We start from the raw sequence: 27,613 nt of genomic DNA on the forward strand, positions 1-27,613 counted from the left end.
TGCCCTTGTTCATGTAGGTGTATTTGAATCAAAGTCCTCTCGCTGGGCTGATATGAACTTCGACAGACGGGACGCCATCGCTGCTGCGCCCGCCAACTTACAGTAGACCGACACAGCCAGGGTGTAGAAATGGGTGCTGTGCCCCTGTGATGCCCACTCTTTTTTTCAGGTTGTGTTTATTGCGGGATGCTGCATTTTGACCTTTTGTTTTTTTTATTTTTCCTCGTGTTTTTCTTTTCACCGCCAAACCAAAGTCACACCAATTCAATTTTTATTTTTAAAGATTTTATTCAATGTTTGTCTTTTAAAAATTCTCTCTGATATAACATTGCTCATATAGATATATATATATATATATTCTTTGTTTTGATATATTTCTATTATTTCATTGTACATCAAATGTTTACTGAAGCACACATCAGAAGGGGGTCTTTTGTCCCCAAGGGTCCCGGGGGTACTGGACGCCGACGTGGTCACAGACAGTACGACATTTACTGGGGAAAGTGCTGCGTCAAGCGAGGGGCTCGTCTCGTCCTTTCTGTTGACACACACACACACACACACACACACACACACCAAGGAGATGAGGGGCCCGGCTCGGTGGGCTGACGGTACCATAACAACTTCACAAAAGAAAAATACAAATCGCCGTTTTCGTCCTTAAATACGCAGCCTGCTCTGCTCTGCTCTGCTCTGCTCTGCTAGACAGGCGCCTGTGCTTTGTACCGCTGAATTCAATGCGTTCCCGTTCGAGAACAATTGCTTCTTCTTTTTTTTTTGTTTGTTTGTTTGTTTTTTTGCATTCCTTCCATGTTCCTGGTTTGGAAAATCAGTTTTTGTTTTTTTTGTTTTTTTTTAACAAAGTTTGCATTTCGACTTTTATTAAAAACCCCAACGGCACTTCCCAGCGTCTCCGATCCGCTCCCTCCATCCCGTTCTCGTCCCCCCATCTGGACTTCTGAAAATGGATGGCTGAACAAAATGGCGCCTGGAAACAAACGGGACGAGACGCTGGGGTCCGCTGTGTCGACGCACTTGGAGGGACCTGCCCGGCCCCAGGACCCCATCCGTTCAGGAACCGAAGCCCCTTAAAGTCGGTTTTTCCACACAAGAACGCCTAACGCGTTTCTTAACACACTTGTACCAAAAGAGTCCAGCATGCTGGTAGTTTGTACCCACTTCCTTTTTAGTTACGAAAAATCCTTGACCAGATCGGTGCAGGTGGGTCGGCTTCTTTCTGAGGGTGGTCTCCATTTGTCATCCCCCAGTGGGTTCTCCTGACCTCTGAAATCGGAATCCTTATTTCACAACAGGAACGAAGAGAAGGCTTCAATCAGCCGGGCGACTTCTCACCTGCTTCTTTAGCTCATCCCACTTCCCGAGACCCCACGGCAGAGCCCACCGCTGGCATCCTCACTTTGCTGGAGTGACAGTTCATGCAATGCTTGGGTCTCGTTGATCTCGGAGTGACGGGCGGCCGTCTCCATTCCTGTCATTCACTTGATCGGTCAGCCTGGACTCCGCGGTCCAAGTCCAAGATCCCAAACAAAACGAAGGGAGAGTTTTTCTCCTTGGATTTTATTTCCCTTTTCCTCGAACAGGGATCTGTCTTTCGTTCGGCGAGTCTCAATCTAATTCATTTTCTCTCTTCAATGAAAATTTGGGAAACATAACAATGATTTGTGGTGATGGCTTCTGCTCGGACTGCTCTTGGAATTCTTTTTGACTTTTGAAAACAGGACGAGTATGGTGAAGGTTAGCCATTCATGAGCCAAGGGTTCTACCCACAGTGCACTTTGTTAGGGTGACGAGGTGCGGGCATCTGCTACCTACTGGCTGGCAGCCTTGGCTGTGGGGTGGAGAAGATGTCTGATCCTGGTTCCTCTTTCGTATTATTCGATTCTTAGCCAACCAAAGCATGGCTGTAGGTACCATCGAGTATCTCTGACTTCACGCTAAGTGAGAGAGCTGCCAGTTCTGGGTGATCGGGCCTTTCATGCCAGTCAGCTGCACCTGCCCGGTGTTGAGTACCAAAACGTTTTGAGATTAAAGTCCACGTCCAATGGAAACATCATGGAGGTGGCATTAGTCGAGAGCATGGAAGCAATGATAATGGGATGCAGCCACATGCCTCCGTGTCCCATCCTATCGGCAGGAGGTCAAAGGTTGAGGAGCTCTATTATTATCTAGTTTATAAAGTTAAAAAAGTCGAACCTTCATGCCTTTCAAGCACAACAATTCACCGCCTCAGCTGCTGCTGTCCACACACCGTCGCCGCTCGCGACTCATCATCGCTGCTCGTTGCCCTCTAGTGGCAGGAGGGCGTGGTGCAGGTTCCGAGTCGATGGCCGGGATTCCACCGAATCCTGGTCCTCGGTAAAACTCTCTGGGCTTCCATCGCCATCCAGCAGGCTCCCGCAGCTGGAGTTGGGAGACAACATCTCCGGCAGCAGATCCTCGCGGTCAATCCCGGCCTCGCGGGCCTCGTGGGTCCGCGTCCCCCTGTCGTCCTCCACGTCTTCCTGGTCACTCAGGAGCTTGGCGAGGAAGTTGATGTACTTCATGGCCAAGCGCAGGATCTCGTTCTTGCTCAGCTTCTTGTCGGGTGGGTGAGTGGGGATGAGCTTGCGCAGTTCGGCGAAGGCCCCGTTCACGTTCTGCTGCCGCCATCGCTCCCTGCTGTTGGTGAAGATGCGACGAATGACCTTTGGCTGAGACCCTGCAACACAGGACAGAATTGGACGTTACTTCACGTGAGGCCGTTTTACATTTTGAAAGTAGCTCAGATATCTTCCATATCGTCTCTCTCTGGGCATCGCTGTTGTGTTACGAGAACTACAACGCTGACTGGAAATAAGCGGCGCGTGATGTCAGCCACACAACAGCACAAAGGTCCACGCCGTACATCTACTGCCCATCCGAGGTTACGGATACAAACTTGGCGAGTGACTGGAACTTCTCGACTTCGTCTTATTAGAACTTCAGGACATTCCAGACAAGAGCAGGCTGGTGACCCCAGCAAATCTCGCCACATTACCTTCACTAACATGCGGCCCCCCTACTCTACTGTCACCGTACACCTTTAGCTGTTAAAGGATTTGTTTGCAAAAACGAGGAAAACTGCAAGAGATTCCAAAAAACGTTTTTTAAAGAACGTAAAACCAAATCTGTAACTGAAGGATCAAAATCAAAAAGCCGAGCCAATAGAACCGAAAACCAAAAGATGCAAAGAGAGTGAACGCCATCCAAGGACTGATGACAGTATTGGGAAAATCGGAGCGGCGAGCAGGACACGCTAGGATCGAAGCCAAAACGAAATACGAGAATCAAAGTCGACATCAAAACTGACGGGTCACGGCCAGAAAAAAAGAAAAGAATCGCCACCTATCCAGAAACTCGGACAGAAAATGGCTGGCTAGCTTACCCTGTTCCCGTGACAACTGAGCCACGCCCCTAGCAACCCAATCTGCTTCAAGGGATGCCAAAATAGCGGCTTCCATGGAGGGGACAAAAAAAATGGTGTCAGAAACGGCGCAAAAATTATTTTTATCTCCATAGTTACACTTTGGAATTTAAAATAAATGCGAGAACTGAATTCCTTACCCCTCAAAGCCCCAAAATGAACATTTAAAGGGTTTCAAACATCCCAAAGTCATCAAAAATCAAATACATGCTGTAGCAGAATTCCAACAGGGGGCGCAGAGAGATGAACAACATAAGGAAGGCGAGCCGAGGGCGGAGCCACTGATGCAGCGGGGCCCCGCCCCCTCGGGCTCAACAGACCGAGCCACAAGGCACATAACACAACGAGACAGGAGACGCCAAAAAGTAAAGACGACTAAGACATCGTCAGCTAACAGAATGTACAAAATCTTTTAAAAAACAAATCAAAACAAAAAGACAATAAGAAGAAATGACACCTGAGCCGGGGATGACAACCCAGCTGCAGCAGGAGAGCCCTAAGCCGTCTGACACGGACGTGCTCCCCAGGTATGCCTGTGACGTACCAGAAGTACCCCCGGGTCCAGTTTTATAAGAAGTCTGTCCTCCTCTGCCGGGTGAGTCGGAGTCGGGAGTGGAGTAGCGACAAGGCTCATCTGGAGAGGAGGAGAAAGAGGAGGAGGAGGAGGAGGAGAAGAAGAAGGACAAGTGCTGAATTGGAGCAAAGAAAGCCTGTGGGCTCAAAACAAGTTGATGAAAAGAAAAACTCATTTGTACCCGAGACCGAGGAGGTTTGGCTGCTGGTGGCCCCGGCCTGTATGTACACACACACACACACACGGTCCATTGACACTGCGCACCCCTGTGTAGGTGTGTGAGATGTTGGATGGGGTGAAGCACACAGAGCTGCAATCAGAGCATGAAATGTGCTTTATAAATACACACGTCATCGTCATCATCATTATTATTATTTATGGACATCTGAGGAGGACCACGCAAAGCGCCCGCCATTTATGGATATCCAGGCTGAAGACGTCATGGATGCCCTCGTGTCTCTCATACTTCTGTTCACACACCATTGTCCCCCACAATTCAGAGGTCCCTATGACACGGTGGCCCAATTAATTAAAGGACACCAGACAGACAGCAGGGCATTCGTGACCCTCCACGAGGAGACTTGCGTCTTACGGCTAAGGGGCTTGACGAGACAGAAGCAGCAGGATATTCCTTCAGGAACTTTACACGCTCATTGCTGAACTTTGTCACGGGTCCTGGAGGTCCTTTTTGTCACATTACCTACGTGTGCCACCACTAACGAGTCATACAGGTGCCGGTTCATGTCACTTCATGTGGCATTTCCGTCGGACCGACCGGCTAATGGGCTGGACGGCTCCAAAGCACCTGACCTGCCGTGACGTTGACATGGAAACCATCCATGAAGGACCTCAGGAGGGGAAATTTGAGGGAGAAACTCAGTGCTGTATATAAAATGGTGGCTGCTATTACAGTAGTTAGTTTGGCAAACGCAGTGAGAGGACACATAACTGGGACTGTCATCACATCAGCCAGGTGATAAAAGTGTAGAGTGACAAAGCAGATCAGCTGTCACCGGCCCTTTAAAGGCAATGGGTCACCCAGCTGGCCCTCTGCTACCCCAGGGCAGACCCTCAGACCCCTCCATTCCACCCCAAAGCCCAGAAAGCTGTGGCATACATACCATCAGTTATCTCCATCTCGTATGGCGCTGGTCTTCGCTTCACCCTATTATTGAGAAATAAGGTGTACTGGTCTTGATCAGCTCCGAAACCACTGGGGACAAGAAGAGAGCAGGAAAACACGTGAGAGTCGGGAACCGATTCAGAATGGACATCCATCCATTGAGAGCAGATGAAGGAGCACGCGGGCATCAGGGCCTAGACTGGCAGCTTCAGACACAAAGCAGGAACCAACCCAGGATGGGACATCACTGCACAGAGTGCTGGATATAAACAGGACCACCTGAGGGGCACTGCACAGGTGGGCGTGCAGCCTTGACACAGACACACGGACAAGTAGCTGGCATTGCTGCCCATGCCAAGGAGACATCAAGCTGCAGAGACCGAGCTACAGACCTCCTCCTACTTAAGGTGGGGGTGCAGGCTGGTCTCTTTAACACTGACTAACCTTGGAGGGGCCAGCCAAGTCGTGACATGGACCACTCGTGTTCTCAGAGACAAAGAGAAGCAGCCAAGAACTGAACCTTGAATGTCTTTGGGAGGGAGACCCTCAAGAAGACGACGCCGAGACGCGGGCAGGGCATGGAGCTGCAGACGGGCGAGGACTGGGAGTGGGAAACGGGATTAGTGAGGCGGCTGTGGGGGGTCACGGCTCTAATTACTGTGCCTTCATGCAGCTGTCTAGTCATATAGCGCCTTTCACATCAATCAATCAGCAGACGACCCAGTGGCCTAGAAACTCAGACTGAAAGATTGTGTAGGGGCTTCCAGCCATCAGACTGTTAAGGGTACGCCATTAGTAGATGTTCACTGCCATTGCTCGCTTGCATTTCTGGTATGGATTAGCAGTCTGGGGTCTGCTAGATAAAAATATTTCTGCTGCTGACGGATTCTGCAAGTGACACATAAAACTTTCTATTATATGGCACCTTGCACCCTATCAACTGATGACATAGTGCCTCGTCTATGTACCTGCCTGCCTACCCAGTGCCTTTCACATTGGTCTACTTATATTTTATAGGGCCTTCCATGTACAAGTATGTATCTTTCACATTTGTGTCTTTAAAATATAGCATCTTTCATATCTAGCTATTATATAGCGCCTTATCAATCAATCTATCATACACAGTGCCTTTCACCTCCAAGTACTCATCTTTCTAGATTGTCTTTTAGATCTCTCTTTTCTTCATTATATAGTGCCTTTTACATTTATCCAAATTCCTATCTATTTATCTATTATATAGACAGACATGAAAGGCACTGTATATCTGTGATAATATAGAAATACAAATTTGATGACATTTTAATAAACTCTATATTGATAGACATTATATATAGATATACCTGTATATAGATATTATATTACATAAATTTATATACACACACACACACACATATATACATATATACATCTATATATACACACATATATATATACAGTGCATTCGGAAAGTGTTCACAGCGCTTCATCACTTTTTCCACATTTTGTTATGTCACAGCCTTATTCCAAAATGGATTAAATTCATTTTTTTCCTCAGAATTCTACACACAACACCCCATAATGACAACATGAAAAAGTTTTTGAAAATGTATTAAAAATAAAATAAATTGAGAAAGCACATGTCCATAAGTATTCCCAGCCTTTGCCATGAAGCTCCAAATTGAGCTCAGGTGCATCCTGTTTCCCCTGAGCATCCTTGAGATGTTTAATTGGAGTCCACCTGTGGTCAATTCAGTTGATGTGACATGATTTGGAAAGGCACACACCTGTCTATAGAAGGTCCCACAGTTGACAGTTCATGTCAGAGCACAAACCAAGCATGAAGTCAAAGGAATTGTCTGTAGACCTCCGAGACAGGATTGTCTCGAGGCACAAATCTGGGAAAGGTTACAGAAAAATTTCTGCTGCTTTGAAGGTCCCAATGAGCACAGTGGCCTCCATCATCTGTAAGTGAAAGAAGTTCAAAACCACCAGGACTCTTCCTAGAGCTGGCCGGCCATCTAAACTGAGCGATCTGGGGAGAAGGGCCTTAGTCAGGGAGGTGACCAAGAACCCAATGGTTACTCTGTCAGAGCTCCAGAGGTCCTCTGTGGAGAAAGGACAACCATCTCTGCAGCAATCCACCAATCAGGCCTGTATGGTAGAGTGGCCAAACGGAAGCCATTCCTTAGTAAAAGGCACATGGCAGCCCGCCTGGAGTTTGTCAAAAGGCACCTGAAGAACTCTCAGACCATGAGAAACAAAATTCTCTGGTCTGATGAGACAAAGATTGAACTCTTTAGTGTGAATGCCAGCGTCACGTTTGGAGGAAACCAGGCACCGCTCATCACCAGGCCAATACCATCTCTACAGTGAAGCATGGTGGTGGCAGCATCATGCTGTGGGATGTTTTTCAGTGGCAGGAACTGGGAGACTAGTCAGGATAAAGGGAAAGATGACTGCAGCAATGTACAGAGACATCCTGGATGAAAACCTGCTCCAGAGCGCTCTTGACCTCAGACTGGGGCGACGGTTCATCTTTCAGCAGGACAACGACCCTAAGCACACAGCCAAGATATCAAAGGAGTGGCTTCAGGACAACTCTGTGAATGTCCTTGAGTGGCCCAGACTTGAATCCGATTGAACATCTCTGGAGAGATCTTAAAATGGCTGTGCACCGACGCTTCTTATCCAACCTGATGGAGCTTGAGAGGTGCTGCAAAGAGGAATGGGCGAAACTGGCCAAGGATAGGTGTGCCAAGCTTGTGGCATCATATTCAAAAAGACTTGAGGCTGGAATTGCTGCCAAAGGTGCATCGACAAAGTATTTAGCAAAGGCTGTGAATACTTATGGACATGGGATTTCTCAGTTTTTTTATTTTTAATAAATTTGCAAAAACCTCAAGTAAACTTTTTTCACATTCTCATTATGGGGTGTTGTGTGTAGAATTCTGAGGAAAAAAATGAATTTAATCCATTTTGGAATAAGGCTGTAACATAAAATGTGGAAAAAGTGATGATGTGCTGTGAATACTTTCAGGATGCACTGTAAATACACACATACAAACACACATTATATATACATACACATACATACATATATATACACACATATACACACACACACAGAAAATATGAAACACTATGGCTTGTATTTTATGTTGAATATTTCAGCTATCCAGATTCATTCATAATATCGTTACTGTTGAAATCTACACTCATTTTTAATTATGCACGGCTAAATAGAATGTTCCATTAAAATATATATGTGAGTAAGTTCATTATGAGAAAGAGAAAAAAAACAGGAATTAAAGGATTTCTCATTTGTCTGCTCTCAGGTCATCGGCCTCTTTATATTACAGTGCCTTTCATTCTTCTATCTACTATATAGCGCCTTTCCTACATATCCATCCTGTATAAATATATATATTTAATGTGTGCTCTGTGCTGATAAATGGAGATATAAAACACGGGTGTGCGCTAACATTGTGTGTTGAATTTGATCGACCTTCGTTCATATCATTCATTTCTATTTTTTTCCACCTTTTTTAGTAGTTTATGGACATAATTAGTCGAGTTATGTAATAAAAAGAATTACGCGAACGCTTATACTGTGAGGAAGACAAAATGCGAGTCCCGCGCGGCAGCCTTCTGTATAAACCAATAAACCCAGTTAGAGCTCCGTGAATGGCCGGTGGTGTCGTGTGGCTGACCTGACGACGCGCTTTGTGGAGGTCGCCCGGTGTGCGGGGTGAGTGCGGCTCGCCTTTCTAGCGCCTTTGTCTCGAGGGGACGAAGAGCTCCGGCTGACGGGGCGCCATCTCGTTGTCGCTGCGGTGTTTGCCTCGACTTCACAGAAGGTGACTGAAAAAATTCCAGCAGACCCGTTAATGCGGGGTCAGTCGTTCAACAGTAAAGGACATGCGAGAGGAAGGCTAAAAAAACAGTTTGCGTGGACACAATCGAATTCAGTGCAGCACCTTTCACGGATTACAAGCTCAGAGAGCATTTGGATAAGAACAGTCACCAAAACGTACATGTATTATCTATAAATACTGACATTACACTAAACGCGCACTAAACCCAGTGTCGTCATCATCATCATCATCATCTTCATCTTCTCCCGCTCCCTTTCACGCGCACACCTTCACACCGGCGCTCCGCTTTTGTTATCTCGACACATCAAACAAATCGGCCAGCTTGGGGAGACGAACAGGCGACTCGTCCAAATCTGGTCCCAACAACAGAGCTCTGGGTCATCATCACCATAACTTGAGGGGTCACAAGTTAAGAAGACGCTTGGACGACGGGAAGGTTCGCCAGTCCTCTCGAATACGTGCGCCTCTTCTTCTTCTTTTGACACATTTTGATAGGCCAGTTTTCTGGTGTCCCTGCCTCGTGCCCGATGCCAACTCTAACACGCCTAAAATCAAGCGAACCCAAGGGGCTTCAGGCACCCCGGGGCCCTGCGTCTCTCTAGGGGTCTTTCGACTTCCCCGTGACAATCTGCTCACATCGCCTATCCAAATGGTTACGCTTTTAATGAAGGGAAAAAAATAAGAGCCGCGATTTCTTCATGTAGAGTTTATCTGTTGGACCAACTGACTAAAGAACACCGAGAGTCGCCATTGAAGGAAGCCGCCTGGTCAGCCGAGTGCTCGGCCACAAATTCACAAGTCTGAGAGCACCGTTAAATGACAGGGAATTAGACAAGGAGGAAAACCTTAAAAAATACAACAAGGGGACATAAAAAGTGCAGGTCTACACATTAAACACACCTGAGTGTCCTCGAATATCTGCTCAGGGGCAGACGGACACGACGATGGCGGCAGGTAAAGAGGAGAAGGAGCAGCACCGGCGGCGAAATGGCGAGGGTGGCATAAACCGGGAGTGTTAACGGGAGCAGGACGAGCGAGAGAGAAACATTAGGAGCACTCTGTGATAAATACAACCGAAAGGCGCTAGAAGATCGATAAATATGGAAAGCACTATACAATAGATACCGAAATGACCTGAGAGCAGATGAGAGATCCTTTAATTCCAGTTTCTTTTTCCTTTCTTCTTATTCATAAATATTATTTTGGACTTTCTATTTAGTCATGTGCGTAAATGTCTATAATTGAAAATGAGCGTAGAGATATAAATGAATTAATTTCATGAATATAAATAATTGTAGTATTCAACATAAAATGTAAAACACGCAAGTTTCATATTTTATATCTATCAATATACAGTTCGGTAAAATGTTCTCATATATACACACAGAAATAAATAAATACATAAATAAATTATTTATATAAAATATATACACACGTACACAGCTAGGAAAGCCAATGTATAATACTTCGACACATATAGAGACATAAAGGCACTGTACAATAGATAAACAGATAGAAGTGAAAGGCGCTATATGATACAGAGACAGATAGAAGTGAAAGGCGCTATATGATACAGAGACAGATACAAGTGAAAGGCGCTATATGATACAGAGACAGATAGAAGTGAAAGGCGCTATATACCTACCCGGTACACAGACAGACTCGCACTGTATGCACGTGTCATTTAAATGCGATCGCGTCCGTGCCGATCTACAGGTCAACACACGAGACATGACATTAAACACATTCACACACATGCACACTGAATGGCTACCACAGTTCCATTGCCGCGGCTAAACCACGCTGGCACACCCCCTGCTGTGCCCACCAAAGTGCCACCTGCGCTCGATCACCCTCTTGTTCTTTTTTTCACTCGCTCTCCGTTTTCATTTAGAGCATCAGGCTGAAAGGCGCTATATCAGCGCCCGGCTTACCTGTTGAGGGCGTTGGCGACGTTGCTGTAGAGCATGGCTCGGGCGGGGAGCGGGAAGGCGGGTGGGCTCAGCTGCACCATTCGAGTATCGCTGACTGGCTCCCGCACAGGTAACGGCAGAGGGACGGGTGGTCTGCACAGCTCGGTGGTCTGCACCTTCTGGCTGCCGTCTCCTGGCAGCTCCCTGCCTTTTATATCCGCGGTGCCCCCTCTCCTCGCCAGCTCGATCAGTGGCATTTCCTTTCTGTGCTCGGCTGCATTGTACGCCGTCTCCTTGGTTACCCCATTAATTAGGGCCGTCCCGTTGTGGTGGTGGTCCCCCGGGGACCCCTCCCCTGGTGCCCCGTCGGCCTCTGTCGTGCTTTCCTGTGTCTCACACGCCTCGGCACCTTTCTGCGATTCGTGACACGGAGACCTGACGTCCTTCGGGCTCGTTTTGCAGACGTCGGCGTTCAGTTTTTCCATCATCTCGGAGGCAACTCAGAACACGAAATGACATAAAAAGGAATGAGGGGAGAAGCAAACCGCAGTGATGGAGAACATCCAAAGTGGTCTAAAAATGAGGAGTGGAGGGGCGTGTCGTCAGAGTTACCTAAAAACAAGAAGAAGATGAAGAGGAATTTGAAACTGAAAAGACACGACCTGCTAAGAGGAACGCTTTACGGTTTTTTAAAGTCAATCCACAACCCCCAGTGTAATGGACCCCACTCAGATAAGCCAAGGATAAAAACACACACACACACACACACACACACAATTAAGCGAGTGCAATGCTCTCATCGCCGGGGTCTCGGCACAAACTGCAGGAAGCGCCCACCATAAAAACTCCAGGAGGAGGAAGCAGCAGCTCGAGTGCTGGCCGAGCAGATAAACAGACGAGCGGGGGAGCGCCGTGCGCGTGCAAACGGGACCCTCGTGTCAGGGCCAACGAGGGGTAAAAAAGGAAGGAATATTCGAGCCGGGCCAGGCAGTACCGTTAGTAACGTGCGCGTGCACGAAGCTGAAGGTGTGGGCCTGACCTCCGCATGTTAAACGTGTTAATCCGGTGTTAAACGTGGAGCGCGCGGTGTAAGAACTGGAGAAGGGGACTTGACTCTGGGCATTCAAAGAAAGTGGCTTCTGTGAGGTCCCTCGCCCCGTCAACCATAGGACATGGCAGCTTGAAGGTCTGGGATGATTTTTTCACGAGCAACCGTTCAAAAACAGCAGCGCTGCATATTTCAGAAAGTTCAAGTAAAATGGGGCAACACAAATAAAAATCGACAAAACAATGGGGGCGTTGCTTCATTTAATTCACATATTAGGCCGACCCCTTTAACTATCTAAGGGGACTTTCAACATTTGAGACCCCAGTGGTTCAAATTCCGTTTGGGCAGGTGAAGTGATTTGCTCAGGGTCACACTGACTCAGGATTCGAACACATGGCATCAAAAGCCCTAACCGCTACGCCACACTGCACCCCTCGATTGAGTCACGCGTTTCTTATTCTACAAAGTCGGACGCGGAGGCTCGTAGCGCACAGGCGAGGTGTCGACATTCGCACATTTTCGATTGAACGAGGTGATGAGCTGTGCATCTCTCTGTACGTCCACGCGTGCTGTGACGTGACGACATGTAAAGGATGAGGGTCTGCAAATGACACAGTTACACCGACATCAAAATACGAACAAGCAGCTTAGCAGGTGTAGAATAAATAAGTGGAAAGTAGACGATGAAAATGAAGGAGCGGTTTAAGTCAAACACGCAGTGACGTAAGAAGGCTCAGTCATCAAGGCGCTATATACTGTAGAGCGACACTCACAGCTCAGCGCCCGTCTAAGATGCACACTTCACTATAACGGTCCTCGTTAATCGTATATTTAAAAACAATCAAAATTAAGAAGGCCATTGAGGCTGAGCTGCAAGTGACAGTCCGGCTGGCGTCACGAAGGGCTGAGGGTTCGACGACGCGCCACCCTCAGGAAGTCACTCGAGCTGCTGGGGCTCTGGTCTTGGCCGCATTTCAGTGACTCCTGAACAGATTCCTGAACAGGCCGTCCCGGGTCCGCTTGTGTTAATCCGGTTTAAGATACTCGGCTTTCCTGTGCGCTTTAACTCAGTTGTGAGCGGTTTTTAGTTTTTGTATACGTGCGTGTCCCCTAAGAACTTGTCACGGCGTCCCGTGCCTACGCCGAGTGAAAGGCGCTATACACAAAGAAACGGATTCTGATCTGCACTTTGAAACGCGCCGGATCTTTAATGACGCGATACTGGGACGTGTGGTCCTCGATGCTCCATTTCTTTAACAAAGAGATATTTAATTCTGGGAAAGATTCTTTGGGCTTTGAAAAAAATTCCTAATGTGTGCACAAAATGGAAATATTTCTGTCATATTTCGCAAGGAGACCCGGCAGATCAAGAAAAACTGAGCTGAGCCTGCTGGGGGAACCGAAAGGCGGCCTGCTAAAAGCACGAAGTCCCTGGAGTTACACAGCACATGTGTCGCCATCATCTCCTCGAATAGTTACGGGACCTTTACAGGTCGAAAATTTTAAAGACCCAAAACCTTGACGTGTACGATTTGCATGACAAACAAAAAATGGCATCTATGGGATAGCTCTGTGGAATCGCTTTGACGAAAACAGTGCTGGCAAAGGGGGCACCGAGAAATTAAACGTGAGACCAGAATGGAGAAAATTATGTTTTAGGCTATAAGAGTATTATTATTGTTATTATTAGAAGAAGTAGTGAATAAAAAGAAGAAATCAGGAACAATAATAAGACGGTAATATGAAGAAGATAAAAATAAGAATAAGAAGAAAATAATAATAAGATGAAGATTTGCCCATCCACTTCAGAACAGGTTTAATCCAATTCAGAGTCGTGCAATGTGCCATATGTAATTATCGTTATAACTATTGTGGTGGTGGGCGTGATCATTATTATTATATTATTATTATTATTATTATTATTGCTGCATTCCTTGGAGTAAACACACACAGTGAAATCGCCATTGTTAAACGAACACATTCTGGGGGTCCACTCTTGAAGAGACGGGCTCACCTGAAATGTTCGTTTACATTTTACGACTTCATTGGCTCTCATATTTTATTTTTGACTTTTAACCAAAAAGCTTCGCGCCCCAACATTAATTCTTTTCCACGTTATTCACTTACTACACCGGCAGCGACCCGGAGAGGACAGCAGACATTTTTCTTCACCGTCCGCCATTCGTCGCAATTCGAGTGTTGGTGTTTTCAAGACCCCCCATTTTCTCGCACTCGTCTTTCCCACGTTTTCATTTTTTTTTTTTTGTTTAATTGTCGATCCCAGTCGTTTTCCCGTTAGCAGATTCTGGTGTCGTCGATAAGGCACAACGTCAACAACTTATCAGGGTCTGCACCTGCTCGGCAGGACCTCCATGAACATTAAAGCGGAGCTCAAATTCAAAGACGCCGTTCAAATTATTTCAGTTGGTTTTTATTGAGGGCGCAGCACGTCCTTGGTGGCCGCTCGGTGTTTATAAGGGCTCGCAGCGCTCGTCTCACTTTGGCCATTTTAAGAGAAGACACCGCCGTAAGCGCGTTGGTTTTCCACAGCTGACGTATTTTTTGTGAAATTCTTAAACTGTTTTTTTTTATAGATATATAAGATAAATGTTTATCATTTGATAACGCCATTTTCTAAGACGATTTACAATATTTAATAATAAAACGTAAGCAATTATTTTATTTCTTTTTGTTGCAGTGCAGGAAGGTGCAGCGAGTTACTTATAGGGTCACAGTGTCAATAGTGAGATTTATTAAACCTATAGGCTCACCTTCCTTTTACACTCCATCGATGTTTAATTTTACATTTCCATGTTAGCTGCACCCTGTGCATCGGATATGCCCCTGAAGCAGGTCATGGCCCCCCTTTCACGTTTCTAGGACCACTGGACAGGCCAAGAATCACAAAATCCGAACCCCATAATTTCAATGTTGGCGCTCGAACAGGCCGAGAAATAGCAGATTTTTTTTTATTATTATTTAATATACGACTCGATATTTAATAATGAAACGAAGGTGGGCTTGTTTTGTCGTCGTTGTCGCCAAATTGCAGGCGTCATTGGGTGTTAAACATGGTCGGTCTGAAACCGAGCAGACCGCAATTTATTTACATTCGGATCCGAAGCCCGTTAATTCAAATAATGCCGTATCCCTGCTCTGAACTATTTAGGCATTTAATCTGTAAATTGTTCGCTACTGATCCACCTTGTCTGCTTAATTCCGTTGCAGTTTGTGTGTTTCTTTCCTGAAATGCTGTTTTTAATTTAAACGAACTCGTCTAATTTGACGGATTTGTGCGTCTACAGGATTATTTTAATTTTTAATAATAAATTCGATGACTGCACAATTTGTCCAAATTCTATTTTTCCCCTTTTATACATAGGCCTTCTCGTGAAGCGACATGCAGAAAAAAAAAATAAAAGACGGCGTCCTTCTCTTTTAAATGTGATCGCAAAAATCTGCCGAAAAACAGCAAAAATCGAAAGAATAAAAAGTGCGTCGATTGGAACACAACACCACAAATGGAAACAATTAAAGCAGAGTCCTCAAATTGTGCAATTAAAGCGCCTTTTTGCGTGATTTTTTGTAAAAATGCAGGCGTGTTTTATGGCGCATGCAGAGAGGGAGGCGCCCCCATTGTTGTCCCACGACTTTCCCGCTTGCCGTTTTCGGTACCGTTACGATTTCTTCAATAATTCCAACACAGCATCATAAAAGAGCCCGAGTCCGATTTGTAATTGTCATTTCAAATTTTTAGGGAATCAAGCCTGTCGTCGTCCTCCTTTTTCTTCTTCAGGCCGAGCACCCCCGAAATAACGGTGCCCTAAATCAATAATTCCCTCGCAAAACGGGGATTAAAATGACAAGATATACAAACGAATTCATAACACGACGATTTAATCAAATCGGAAGAATTAAACTGGCAGCCTACATGTTATACCTTAATCCTTCGGGTCCACCCAGCCAGAATAAAACGAATTAAATATGTAAAAAGTCAACTTAAATGGCTGCTTCTTCTTCTATTCTTATTTATTTGTTTTTTTTTTTTCGGTAAACACTAACGTGAAAATAGAAGAAGCCCTCCTAGACAAAGTGTCCCCTAATTAGAGAAACGCTAAGCCAGCGCTGGTCCTTACCGTCGGTATTTTCTTGCTAGCGAGTGTGTGGAGCCATTTTGTGAAGGGCCATTCATGTCCCGATAATAAGTGCAGCCTGGAGTTTGGGGTGGATTGTATATAATCCCACATCACGTCCATCCAGCGAGCTGTTTAGTATGGAGAGCGGAACCTTCCGCCAATGTGGCCGGCAGAGATAAGAGCGCAGCACCGGCCACCCTGCCCTGATAAGCCACTAAGCCCATTATTTATGAAATGATTCATTATTATTTGGCAAATTTATCGAGGGCAAAGCGGAAAAATTGTGCGGGGATAGGCAGAGGAATAACTCGCAAAAGACGCCGCCAATAGCCTTTTAAAGAGCGCCCGTTTCGGCGAGCGAACGCACAACGCGCAAAGAATCGGCCAAATTAGCACGTTATATAGTGCGCGCGCGAGCCCGTCCGCGCACTTCAGGGGCTCACGCGAGGCCGCCATGGCCGACATAACGGACACCCCGGGGGTCAGTGCTCAAATAAAACGGGTTGGGGGGCTGGGGACTTGAACACCCCCCTAAATTGACATCAAGTGTTTGATCATCGAGTGCGTGTGGACTGACGGGCGGACATTTCCAAACTCACACGCACGCCTTCCCTACACGGCGAGGACCCACTGCACATATTCAGACACACGGGTTCACCCTGCCTATAACGATATTTAGAGGATCAGATACTGCAGGCCTCCTAAGACCCCCGAACTCATTCGATGTATTATTACATCACATTTTATGTATGTAGCGCCTTTCCCATGTGACTCTCATTTGGCATCAACTGTCTTTGTACACCATGCGCGCGCTATCTGCGTGAAGGCCGTGTGTTCTCCTGGTGCACATGTGCACGCTACAAATGCTGGGTTCTTAATAGTGCCTTATGGTGGGTTGACAAGTTCCTCGTTAAACCATTGCTTGATACTCTGGGACGAGTTCTGTGCTCTTTCAAAACTTTTCAATAAGCAGAAAAAACTGAAATCTTTAACATATGATAGGCTACATAGCAGGACACAAACCGATTAAGAAAACCTGAACTTATAGCCTGTGTTATTGTATGCAGAAAGAGTCATTTTAAATTGAGCAAGCCATTGGCATTAGACTCTCTAGTTCTTAGTCTGTGTGTAGGGCTCTTCTCCATTTAGCTTGGGGTTCCTCACAGATCCCCACGTGATGAGAACTGGTCACTCCAGAGTGGCCTCATGTGACAGTGTGGCAGTGGTGTCAGGCTTAGGCCCCTATAATACATGCTTATACAGTATGTGCTTAGTACAGGTAAGCCCCTGAACTTGTTTCCCCTTTATATAAGACATAACACCTGATCAATCAATGTTACACCATGTATGGAAAGGAAGACGTCCATGATCGAACCTGACCCTTTAAAGTCATGCTGACCCCTGGGATTCACCCTTCCTAAAAGGATAGAAGGGTCACGACATTTTGAAAAAACGGGGTTCCAGCAATACAGGCAGGCATGGGTCGTTTGAGATCACAAATATGATCATCTTTTTGATATTTTATTTTTTACCGGTGGTCTAAGCCCCCTAGAGTCACCCTCAGAAGGTCAAACCTAAGCATGTAGGGTATCGTTTTAGACCATTTCAGGGTCAGTGATTACGACGAGGTTATTTTTCAAGACTTGACCCTTTACTCGCCCCCTATGGACTGCCATCAGAGGGGGCAAATGACAAATTTCTATTACAATGGAAAACATTGAGATATAAATATGTACATTGAAGCACCAATTTAAATATTTCAAATATCTGACGCAACTCTCCTTGTTTATTATGTACTTCTATACCTCTTGAAGTAAACTGAACAGGATGGCGGCTTACGTTAATTCACATTTCACTTTTTATGTTGATGGTGACGAAGACGTGTTGTTCTTGCCTTGTTCTTCATACTGTACTTGCTCGGAGAAGTCCCTGCTGCCTCGGTACCCTGTTGTGAACAATCGGGTTATGAAGATGGATTGTTTATTATTACACTACTGTATATTTATTATTAGTTGGTAAAACACAATAATTATTAGTTGAATATTAATAACAAAATCAATCATATTTATTAACATCAAAAAAATAACTGATATTATAATTATTTATTCTCCTTACTATTATAACCTAAAACACGACATTATCCACCCGTTTGATTTGAAGGGTAACCCGCAGTTCGAGCGACTTTCTGAGGGTCGTGCAGTTGGTCGCACGCGTGGATGTCTATTCGTGATGTCACACCGCCTGCTTCTGATCGCCGTGGAAGCTCAGCGTCCTCATTTTGTACCCACAAACTGCTTTTAATGGAACATACAATGAGTGTTGCTGTTTCAAGGAATACACTTAGGAAGGATTCAGAATGTCTGAGCGGATTGAGCTGTGAAAGTTTCCATATAGCGCCTTGACATTCGGTACTCTGCATGTAGCCGCGTGTTTGGTTTAAAGCCCGACTGACTGCCTCACAGAAGATGCCAGCGCTCCTTCATTTATAGGTCGGCGTAAACAGAGCAATGTGTGGACCCCCAGTACTTCACCTGTTAGCATTTATATCGCAAAAATGATATACGCGTGTGTGCACATCATCACACACACCACATCACTAAAAAAAATGGTTTGATTTTAGGGCTCTGGGTAAAATTAATAATAATTAGAATACTAATAAACAGGTTACGAAGATGGGCGAATGAATACAGCGCTAACAATAATATTACTGTAGAAATAAAAATACTCGACCATCTGCGTAACTCGTTTAATCCGGCGAGGATGATGATGATGATGATAATGATGATGTTACGTATTCTAGTGCCGATTACTTCCTCTACAGTTCTGCAATGTGCCGATAGTTTTCCACCGTTCACCATTTTAGATGTAATTCATTTTTCAGGTTCTTTCCAATCCCCGGGAGGTTTGGTCGGCTGCTGTGTGTGTTAAAACCGAACGTGTTGAGGAAAATCACTTTTGAAGCCGACGCCTCCATCCGTGGAACCCCAATTCTGGTCATTCTTTATCCCCAATTAAATTCTGCAATGAAAATGGATGGACCCTCACACACACACACGAGGCCGTCTGTCTGTCTGTCTGTCTGTCTGTCGCCGCTCGTCCGGTCTCAGAGGTGGCAGCTGACGTGTGCTTTACACAGTACTACAATTCTGGAATATTCTTTGATTATAGTTTTTTTTTTACCATCATATGTTTTAAATAATAGCATTATTTTAATTAACTGAATTTTAATTTAATATTAAATATATTTCATATCTTTATATAATCAGCATATGATATTGTCAGTATGGCCACTTTGTAAAGCCGTTTGTGAGGACGATGCGTGTGTTACGATACTAACAGTACACTTTCAGATGAACCCGACCTTTCCTTTTTGTCCGCGGAAATTTAAAACTGGTAAGAAAAACTAAAAATGTAAACTAACAAACAAACAAACAAACACACACTCTTGAAGAGTGCATACAGACCCCGCGCTTGTAGCACTGCACACTCGGTTAACTGAAGGAGCCAAAGCGGGTCTTCAGTTGAACTATTTTAGGTTCCTGCATGAACTATCCATGTGAAGATTCCCGTATGTATTGTAATATATTTCTTTATTCATTCATTCATTCAAGTATGTGCGTTTACGTAGGTATTTATTTATGAATATTTATTTATTTACGTCAGCCTGCATGGCCAGTTCCTTATTTTTTAAAGGCCCCCTCTAAAAAGTCTCAGTTGAGTTTTTCACGACCTGTCCTGCGACATTAAAGATGTTTTGCTCCACTTATTAAGAGTATTTTCAAAGCCCAAAGACCGAACTTCATACTCAAGGACGCCTCTCTAGTGTGAAATGGCTCCTTGTCAAGCTCGCGCTGTTTAAACGAATAGACACACAGATAGCTGAAATACGAGCCCAGCACAGTTTTCTAATGGAAATGTGTTCGATGCTAAACTTTTTACGTCTTCTGTGCAGTTTTTTTTTTTTTGTTGTTGTTTGTTTGAATAAAGTAACAGCAATGAGAAAATTAAAGGGAAACGCAAACTCGTACCACGCCAGTGGTGAATAGAGCTGCTAAATAAAGTGGTGGCATGCACAGACACAGCCTACTAGAGAAACTGAACAAAAAACAATTCCAATCTGCTATTTTTATCAACGTAATTGTCATAAGGAACAATCGCAATCCCCCACCCCCACGTGTGCTAGAGCGACATTACACAATTTGTTCTTAGTTACTATATCACTGTCGTCACTCAAGTCCGTATATTTAAATTCCCGAAAAGTGATGTCTAAAGTTTCTATTGTGGCACACTGTTGGTGATATGAAGCTATTAACTGCGGCAGAAGCTGCGTGAAGTCCGAACACGGTCTAGTAAGCGCATGCGCAGGAGATGCACGCTCTAGGACGTCAACTTCGGGCTTTGTCGGAAAAAGCGCGAGCGACTAAAGCCCGAGCGACTCGACTGCACGTCCAGTGGCGCCGCACTCGTAAGACGCTGATCTATTTTATACGTGCTAATTACAAGGAAAATGTGTAGAAATATACTTTTCAATGCTGTCCATTACTATAAAAATACTGTTATTTAATATTTTCCTTTTCATTGAAAGTTGACTGGAAATACGCACTCGATTTTGTACACGTTTACTTATGGAGATCTGGTGGGCTTTAGCAGCTGTCCGTCTAAATAAGATTTGGACCAAATTATTTCAAATCTGGATAACTAACTTTTAAACAGATCATGGAGGGTGAGTTTTAGCCACTTTCTTCATTGGTGCCCAGTGCTAAACACTGCTAAAGGCACGGACTTCTTTTTGCCTTCATTATAATTGACTTACTTTACAAGACTCAAGCCCCCTTACCCTTTTTTGTTTTTCCCCTTGTTAAGCACCAACACAAGAATGAGTCGAAAAGCCAGCCAAAGGAAGTCTGCTCAGTGAGCAGCAGACATCGGTCACTTATTGGTAAAGTGGCTGAAACGAAAACCTGCAGGCGCTGAGGCCCTCAGGATCGGAGTTCGACGTCCCGGCATAAAATACATGACCTTAAACGTACTAGTATATTAATTTAAAAATCAATTCAGTGACCCTGTAGTTAGGATATAGCGGGTTGGATAATGGATGGATGGAATTTCCGTACTATAAAAACATATCAATAGACGTGAAAGGCACTATATAATAGAGCTCTACAGGCACATCCTACTCGCTCATATCGCACCATTCATAGCTCAGTCCCTTCGTCACGGAGGCCCCACAGAGAGTGCCCACCACGAGTCTGCCATCATACATAAAGCACTTCGTGAGGACCTCACCGGGCTGCCTGACCGGCAGAGATACCGAGCGGCTTTATCATCTCCACACTGCTCTGCACATCCACCCCATGGAGTGAAAAACAAACCAAAAATAATAATAGTAATAATAATAAAAATCACAGAACCATTTGTGTTTGTATTACTTTATATCTACAGGCTTGCAGAAGATAGATAGGTAGATATAAAAGGCACTATATCAGACAGATACAGTATATAGATGTGAAAGGCACTATACAACAGAATGATTGTAAGATTTGAATCAGAGACACAAATTCAACTTGTCCACGAAGCTTTTAAGACATACTAAGCCATGAATTTAAGTCTTTCAGTGCCAGGTCTGGAGTACCCACCATGCCCCGCTGTTCATCAAAGTATTAAGATCCGCCCTTTGATCTCCATGTTGATTTCTTTTTTTATTCCAAGATGAGCAGACGTCATGAATGTGCTCGGTGTGAATGGTGTCGCCACTCCATTTCTTACGTGGAGTTTGCAGGTTCTCCCTGTGCATGGCGGCTGTAAACAGTGAGCACCACCTGCAGTACATCTGAAGGTACTGCACTTGGCGGTGTACACTGGTGCCACCTCCTTGGTATGCTTGATGAGGAATGATATGATTATTTGAATGACTTTGTCAGTTTGATCACTTAGCAAATAAAATGTGTTGGTATTTTAAATATAATGTTTTCGCCCATAATTGGTTTTTCTTATGACAGCCCATCAATTGGCTGCTATGCTTACCCATTTCAAGGTCACCAGGGCCAGGCCTGGGCAAAGCAGCAGGGCTATAAAACGGGCCAATTTAAAGCTAATAATTGGGTTAATCAGTCAGATAAGGGAGAAAAACTGAGCAATGAGAAAAATCCACCAAAAGGATGAGTGCAGCTCACAATTTGAACCCGGGTCAGTAGAACTGTGAAGCCATAGCACTATTGAATGAGTCAGGGCACAATTCAAATGAGGGATGTGATAATCAACGTGCAGTGTTGTGTCTAGACAGAGGTTTATATAAAATGATATGTATACTGTATATGGTAATTGTTTAATGAGAATAAATTATTGCTTTCTAATTATAATTGAACCAATTGGACACTGGACATTGAAGAGAGCAGTGATAGAAAATAAAACAGGCTGGCACAAGGAGATCAAAGGAGACCCCCATAAATACAGAGCCAGTTGTGCCAATGTCGCACAAGCCAATATTTGAAGTAGTCAGTTAGCACACTCATTATAAAGCCTATAAAAGTGGAACTATTGATAAGAGACATGGCTTAATATGATATTATAAAGATATGAAAGTAATGAGTAAACGCACCTACTTCTAAAAAGGGGCTATGGATTGTTTTAAATGGCATTCAGATTTGAAATAACCTCCAAAAGTGACTGAGCCTGAGGGACCTTTGCGGCGCCCCCTACAGGACTGGTTCCTGCCTTAGCTCAATGCAGCCGGAGTTCCCCGAGACACATCAGAGACCCTGCGACAAAACCACACGATGGTCTTAAAATAACATTTAAAATATAAAAATAAAACAAGTCTTTAATGTTAAAATAGAACACACACACAAATAAATCTCAGCAGGGCTAGATCAGTTCTTTATGTTTTTACGGACGTAAAAACGTCAGAAACGTGAGAAGCTGAACAACGCTTTGAGCCCTTAAAGAGCCAAGTCCACCCAAAAGACCCCCTGGATGTGTGAAATCACCATTAGGTTTTTGGCATCAAATACATTTATATATTTATCAAGTAAAACTAAAATTACTTTTATTAATATTAATAATGTTAATGTCGAATAAGAACTGATGTCATTATTGCATTAATACATCAAGAAGAAGAAGACCATCTCGATCATACTGAGGCTGTAGCGCAAAGTGCTTTACAAGGAGTTAGAACAATTGCCAATTACAAAAACAAATACAAAAAATAAAACAATTAAAAACCAACACAGATTAAGATAATGTCTTCTTGGATTTAGGGGGCTTGAGGCTGTAGAGTCATGTAATATTATTGTAAACATAAAAAGAAAACGAGACACACCTTCAAAAACGTCCGAACACCTTGTGCTCGCTGGAGTCCGATTCTTGCTTTGCGTCCTCTGCTGCGGGCACGAGACAGGCTCTGCAACACCATGACCAAGAAACTGAGGGTTGAAGGAAGTTGCTTCCAGTTATATTTGTTCGTGTCAATTTTAAAATGGAGTCGTTTATATGAAGACGGGATATTACACATGGTCATATTGTGAGAAGTCAAGCAAAATGAAACCTTTTATGAGCTAACTAAAAAGATTACAATATGCAAGCTTTCGATGCCCGAGTTGCCTGGAATGTTTGCATAATATAATCTTTTTAGTTAGCCCATAAAAGGTGTCATTTTGCTTGACTTCTCACTACATTCATAATGGCTAACACGGTACAACATCCTAGTACTACACACATGTTCATATGCAATTTATATTAAGCGGACAGGAGAGGCACTATATTTTAAAACCTTTCCCACTAATCTATTATGTTGTGCTTTCATATCTACAGATCCATCATATAGCGCCTTTCCGGTCTATCATTAGAGCGCCTATCACAACCATCTGTCGCCGTCTACAGGTTTATGATGTAGTAGATTATCAATTATGTAGTGCCTTTCACATCATATTATGTTTACGTTTCTGTGATATAGTGCCTTTTCCGATCTTCTTTCTATTATTTCAAATCTATCGCTTCATTCTGATTAGGTATTGCCTTCCACACCTGTCTAAAACGTAGTGCTTGTCACATCTAAGGCACTATTTAATATATGTACACGGAGGTTTCGGATTATGGTGCTTCTTTGCACCGTGCGGCTCGGACAGGCCCCGTCCGAGCAGATTCAGAACACGGACGGACGAGTCCTGTAATACAAGGAAAGCAAACAAAGAACCTTCTGGCCCATTTAAACATACTGTCGAGGTCTGTAATATATTTATGCTCACCTGAACGGATATGAATACAAAGTAAAAGGATACGCGTTTGATTTCTCCATATCGTTATTACTATTAATATGAGCCACTTATAAGGAAGAAGAACGTATTACAGACTGAAATCATAAAATACAAACTCTTGGTATTTTATTAGGCGATATTGAGTTCTGTATCAGATAGTTCACAGCTTTCTTATTTTTGAGTTCATTGCCACTGCCAGCTTGTGTTTAATTGAATTTATTTATTTATTTATTTTTGTCTCTCCTCTCATGTGGATTTTTAGGACGCTCGCCCACTGACAGCGAAGAGCCCAAATTCAGACAAATCCTCCAAGGACCATCCTGGGAGAGGAGATAAGAGACGTTCGCCGTCCCCACGACCTTCACTCGCCGGAGCGGGGGGCTGCTTATTGAACCTCCGCCCGCGTGTGACTTTCCTGCGGGTCCCAGGGGGTCAAGCTAATGAAATGTGCAATGGTGTCTTTAGTAATTGTTGTTGTTATCTTTGTATCGGACCGCCTTCTCCAGCCTGCCAGTACAGCCGCCATTGAAACGCCATGAGAAATGAATCCTCATCCTGGGCTGATGCGTTAGCCGAGATCACCACCAGGAACTGATCTGAAACGATCTGACACAACTGACGGAATTCCAAGTTTGGGGAAACACAAATACATAAATAAAAAAAGTATCTCAACTTGTGTGCAGAAAGGCATTCAAACCAATGTGAATGTTATGAAGCGAGTTTTACACTCAATGCATTAAAATCGCTTCCTGCCCTGCTCGCTACGCAGCCGAGATAAGCCGAATGCACGAATTCAGTAAATGGCTCAGTGGATGAGGAAAGAACCGCACAGGTCGGACCCACACAGTAGGCGGCGACAAGTCTGAAACGTTTGTATGGCGTGTTGTGACAAACAAGCCCGCGTAATAACTTTGTGAAATCATGGAAGCGTGCGAGGTGCTATATACAAACAATCGAGCGTTTCCTTTCAAACATCTGTCTTTGTATTCGGTTTTCGTTGTGGGTTCATCCAAAATTCAGAATTGCAGACCACCGAACGTAAGCGCGCCGCCCGGCGGACACGGGATAAAAAGATCAGCGCACCCGCCCGCCCGACCCCCGAAAACGTCACTCCGCACTCCTCAGCAGCTTCCTCCGGTTTGAAGACTGTCGAAAAATAGAACAGGACGAGCTGACAAAGCGCAGATGCGCACGGAGCGAGGGTCGTGACGGAAGGAGGTCGTGCAGGGCGCTTCCTCTTCAGAGCTGAAGCCAAATTCGGCGCCTCTAGTAATTGGGTTGGGGGGTGTGGGGCGCTTGGTTTCTGCGGAGCGCGTCCTGTCTGACCGCAGCCCAGCGTAAAGCTGCAAGAAAATGTTAAGTACCCCCTTTGGAATTCCCTAAAGAAGTGTGGTCGCATGTTCACCCAAGTCTCAATTTCAGACAAACACAATCTGACTAAACTAAGACCACTCAAACAGCTGGACATTCCAGACATTTATTAAGCGCACGGAGAGGACATTCACCGTGCAGGTTGGACAGAGCACGTGACCCCTTTTATTTTAATTAGATCAAATCATTTTTATTTTATTTTTTTAAATCCCAAGGGGACATTTTAGATGGATACAGCATCTGAGAAGAAAAGAGGAGAGACATACTTACAGGACAAATAAGGCAATCAAATATCTTGAACTCTAGAAAGTTTTAGAGAATAGTCTTTGTCCTCTCCATTCTTACTAAAACACTGGACCTCGACGTCTTCCTTTCTTCTACAGGACAGACATCTCAAACCTAATCAGTCAGCCTTCAAGCAGGGCCATTCCACGAGATGGCTTATCACTTGTGACACGTTACAGAAGACTGGCGCTACCGACATGTCATTGGTCCTCAGCCTGTTGGATCTCTCCTCGGCCTTCATCACTACCAACAATCAGCTCCTCCCCTTGCCACCACACACTGGCCTTGGCATCACTCGGACTGCCCTCACATGTGATAAGAGTTCTACCTCTTGGGCAGATCCTATTGTGTGTCCTGGTGAGGAGAGGGGACAAGGGTGCCCCAAGGATTGTTGCTGGGTCCCCTCCTCTTCTCTCTACACACTTCCTCACTAGGCCCCATCTTCCTGTCCCATGGTTTTCTCTTAATCTGTGCTATGGTGATGATCTGTCATTCCCTGCAGAGGACCACACAGTATTGGACAGAACCTCTGCATGTCCCGCTGATATTGTAATGTGGATGAAGGAGCACCAACTTGACAAAGGCAGATCTCCTTTTTGTCCCAGTGTATCAATCTGTTCAGCTTGGTTGATTATTGCTAACCCTTGGGGTATTCATTGAAGATCAGCTGACCTTCGCTGACTACGTTCAAATGGCCTCTTGGTCTTGCAGATTCACTCTACACAACATCCACAAGACCAGACTGTATCTGGTGAGTAAGCAGCACCACTCCTGTTCCAGGCTTTGGTCTTGTCGGGTCTCGACTACTGCAACTCTCTGGTGGCAGAGGAGCACCAGCTGGCATCACCAAGCTGTGGTGGATTCAAACCAGCCAAGGCAGAGAAGTCACTCCTCTCCTCGGGTCACCACACTGGCATCACCATGTGTGAAGTTCAAATCCTTAATGCTTGCCTACAGAGCAGTCAGTGGCTTAGCTCCTGTGTATATGGAGACACGTGTCACGTCTGGTGCTCCTTCTTGCACACGGAGGTCTGTTAATGAACAGCGTCTGGTGAGGACACCTCTGCATGCAATCAAATCTCAATCCATACTCTTTATATACAGTATGGGACTCCTAGCTGCTGAAACAAGCTGCCCACCTCCCTTAACATGTTTAAGAAGCGTTTGAAGACCCTCAAGGTTGGCGACCCCTGCTCTAACTGATACTGGCTGTTTGTTATGTTTTCATAAACTAGGAGTTTGAATTCACTTGTATTTGGTCCTGAGCTGTTTGCTGGTGACAATCATTTTTTGTCACCTTCTCTTGTCACACTTGTTCCCAAACCACCCCCAGACCGATGTTCACTTGATTACATTGACCTCTTAAGAGCGTCTACTAAGCAAATCAATGTATATAAAGCATTAACAAAATACTAAACACTGAACAATAGATCAATACATAAAACACATCATTCTGAATTAAAATAAGAAACCAGTAGGAGGAAAAAAAAAAAAAAACTGAAAGAGCGCCAAAAGCAAACACCACCATTTGTGTAAATTTACATGTAACAATATCGACAGAGATTACTAAACCACTAGCAAGAAGGAAAGAGGA

General features: G+C 44.6%; 1 protein-coding gene across 3 annotated transcripts; it reads right to left on the reverse strand.

The window, feature by feature from the left end:
- Positions 1–833: 833 nt before the first annotated feature.
- tal1 (T-cell acute lymphocytic leukemia 1) lies at positions 834–23,532 on the reverse strand. Of its 3 annotated transcripts, none has more exons than XM_039767244.1 (5): positions 23,430–23,532; positions 10,949–11,539; positions 5,159–5,250; positions 4,008–4,097; positions 834–2,719 (listed from the first exon to the last, which is right to left on the reverse strand). In XM_039767244.1, the coding sequence occupies exons 2-5, from the start codon at positions 11,413–11,415 to the stop codon at positions 2,289–2,291; spliced, it is 1,080 nt and encodes a 359-aa protein (XP_039623178.1). In that variant the 5' UTR covers positions 11,416–11,539; positions 23,430–23,532; the 3' UTR covers positions 834–2,288. The 3 variants fall into 3 exon arrangements, with proteins under 3 accessions (XP_039623178.1, XP_039623177.1, XP_039623179.1); XM_039767243.1 differs by lacking the exon at positions 23,430–23,532 and adding an exon at positions 16,112–16,360; XM_039767245.1 differs by lacking the exons at positions 4,008–4,097; positions 23,430–23,532 and adding an exon at positions 16,112–16,413.
- Positions 23,533–27,613: the final 4,081 nt, after the last annotated feature.

The sequence above is a fragment of the Polypterus senegalus genome, chromosome 10 (assembly GCF_016835505.1).
Source record: "Polypterus senegalus isolate Bchr_013 chromosome 10, ASM1683550v1, whole genome shotgun sequence".
Taxonomy (NCBI): Eukaryota; Metazoa; Chordata; class Cladistia; order Polypteriformes; family Polypteridae; genus Polypterus; species Polypterus senegalus.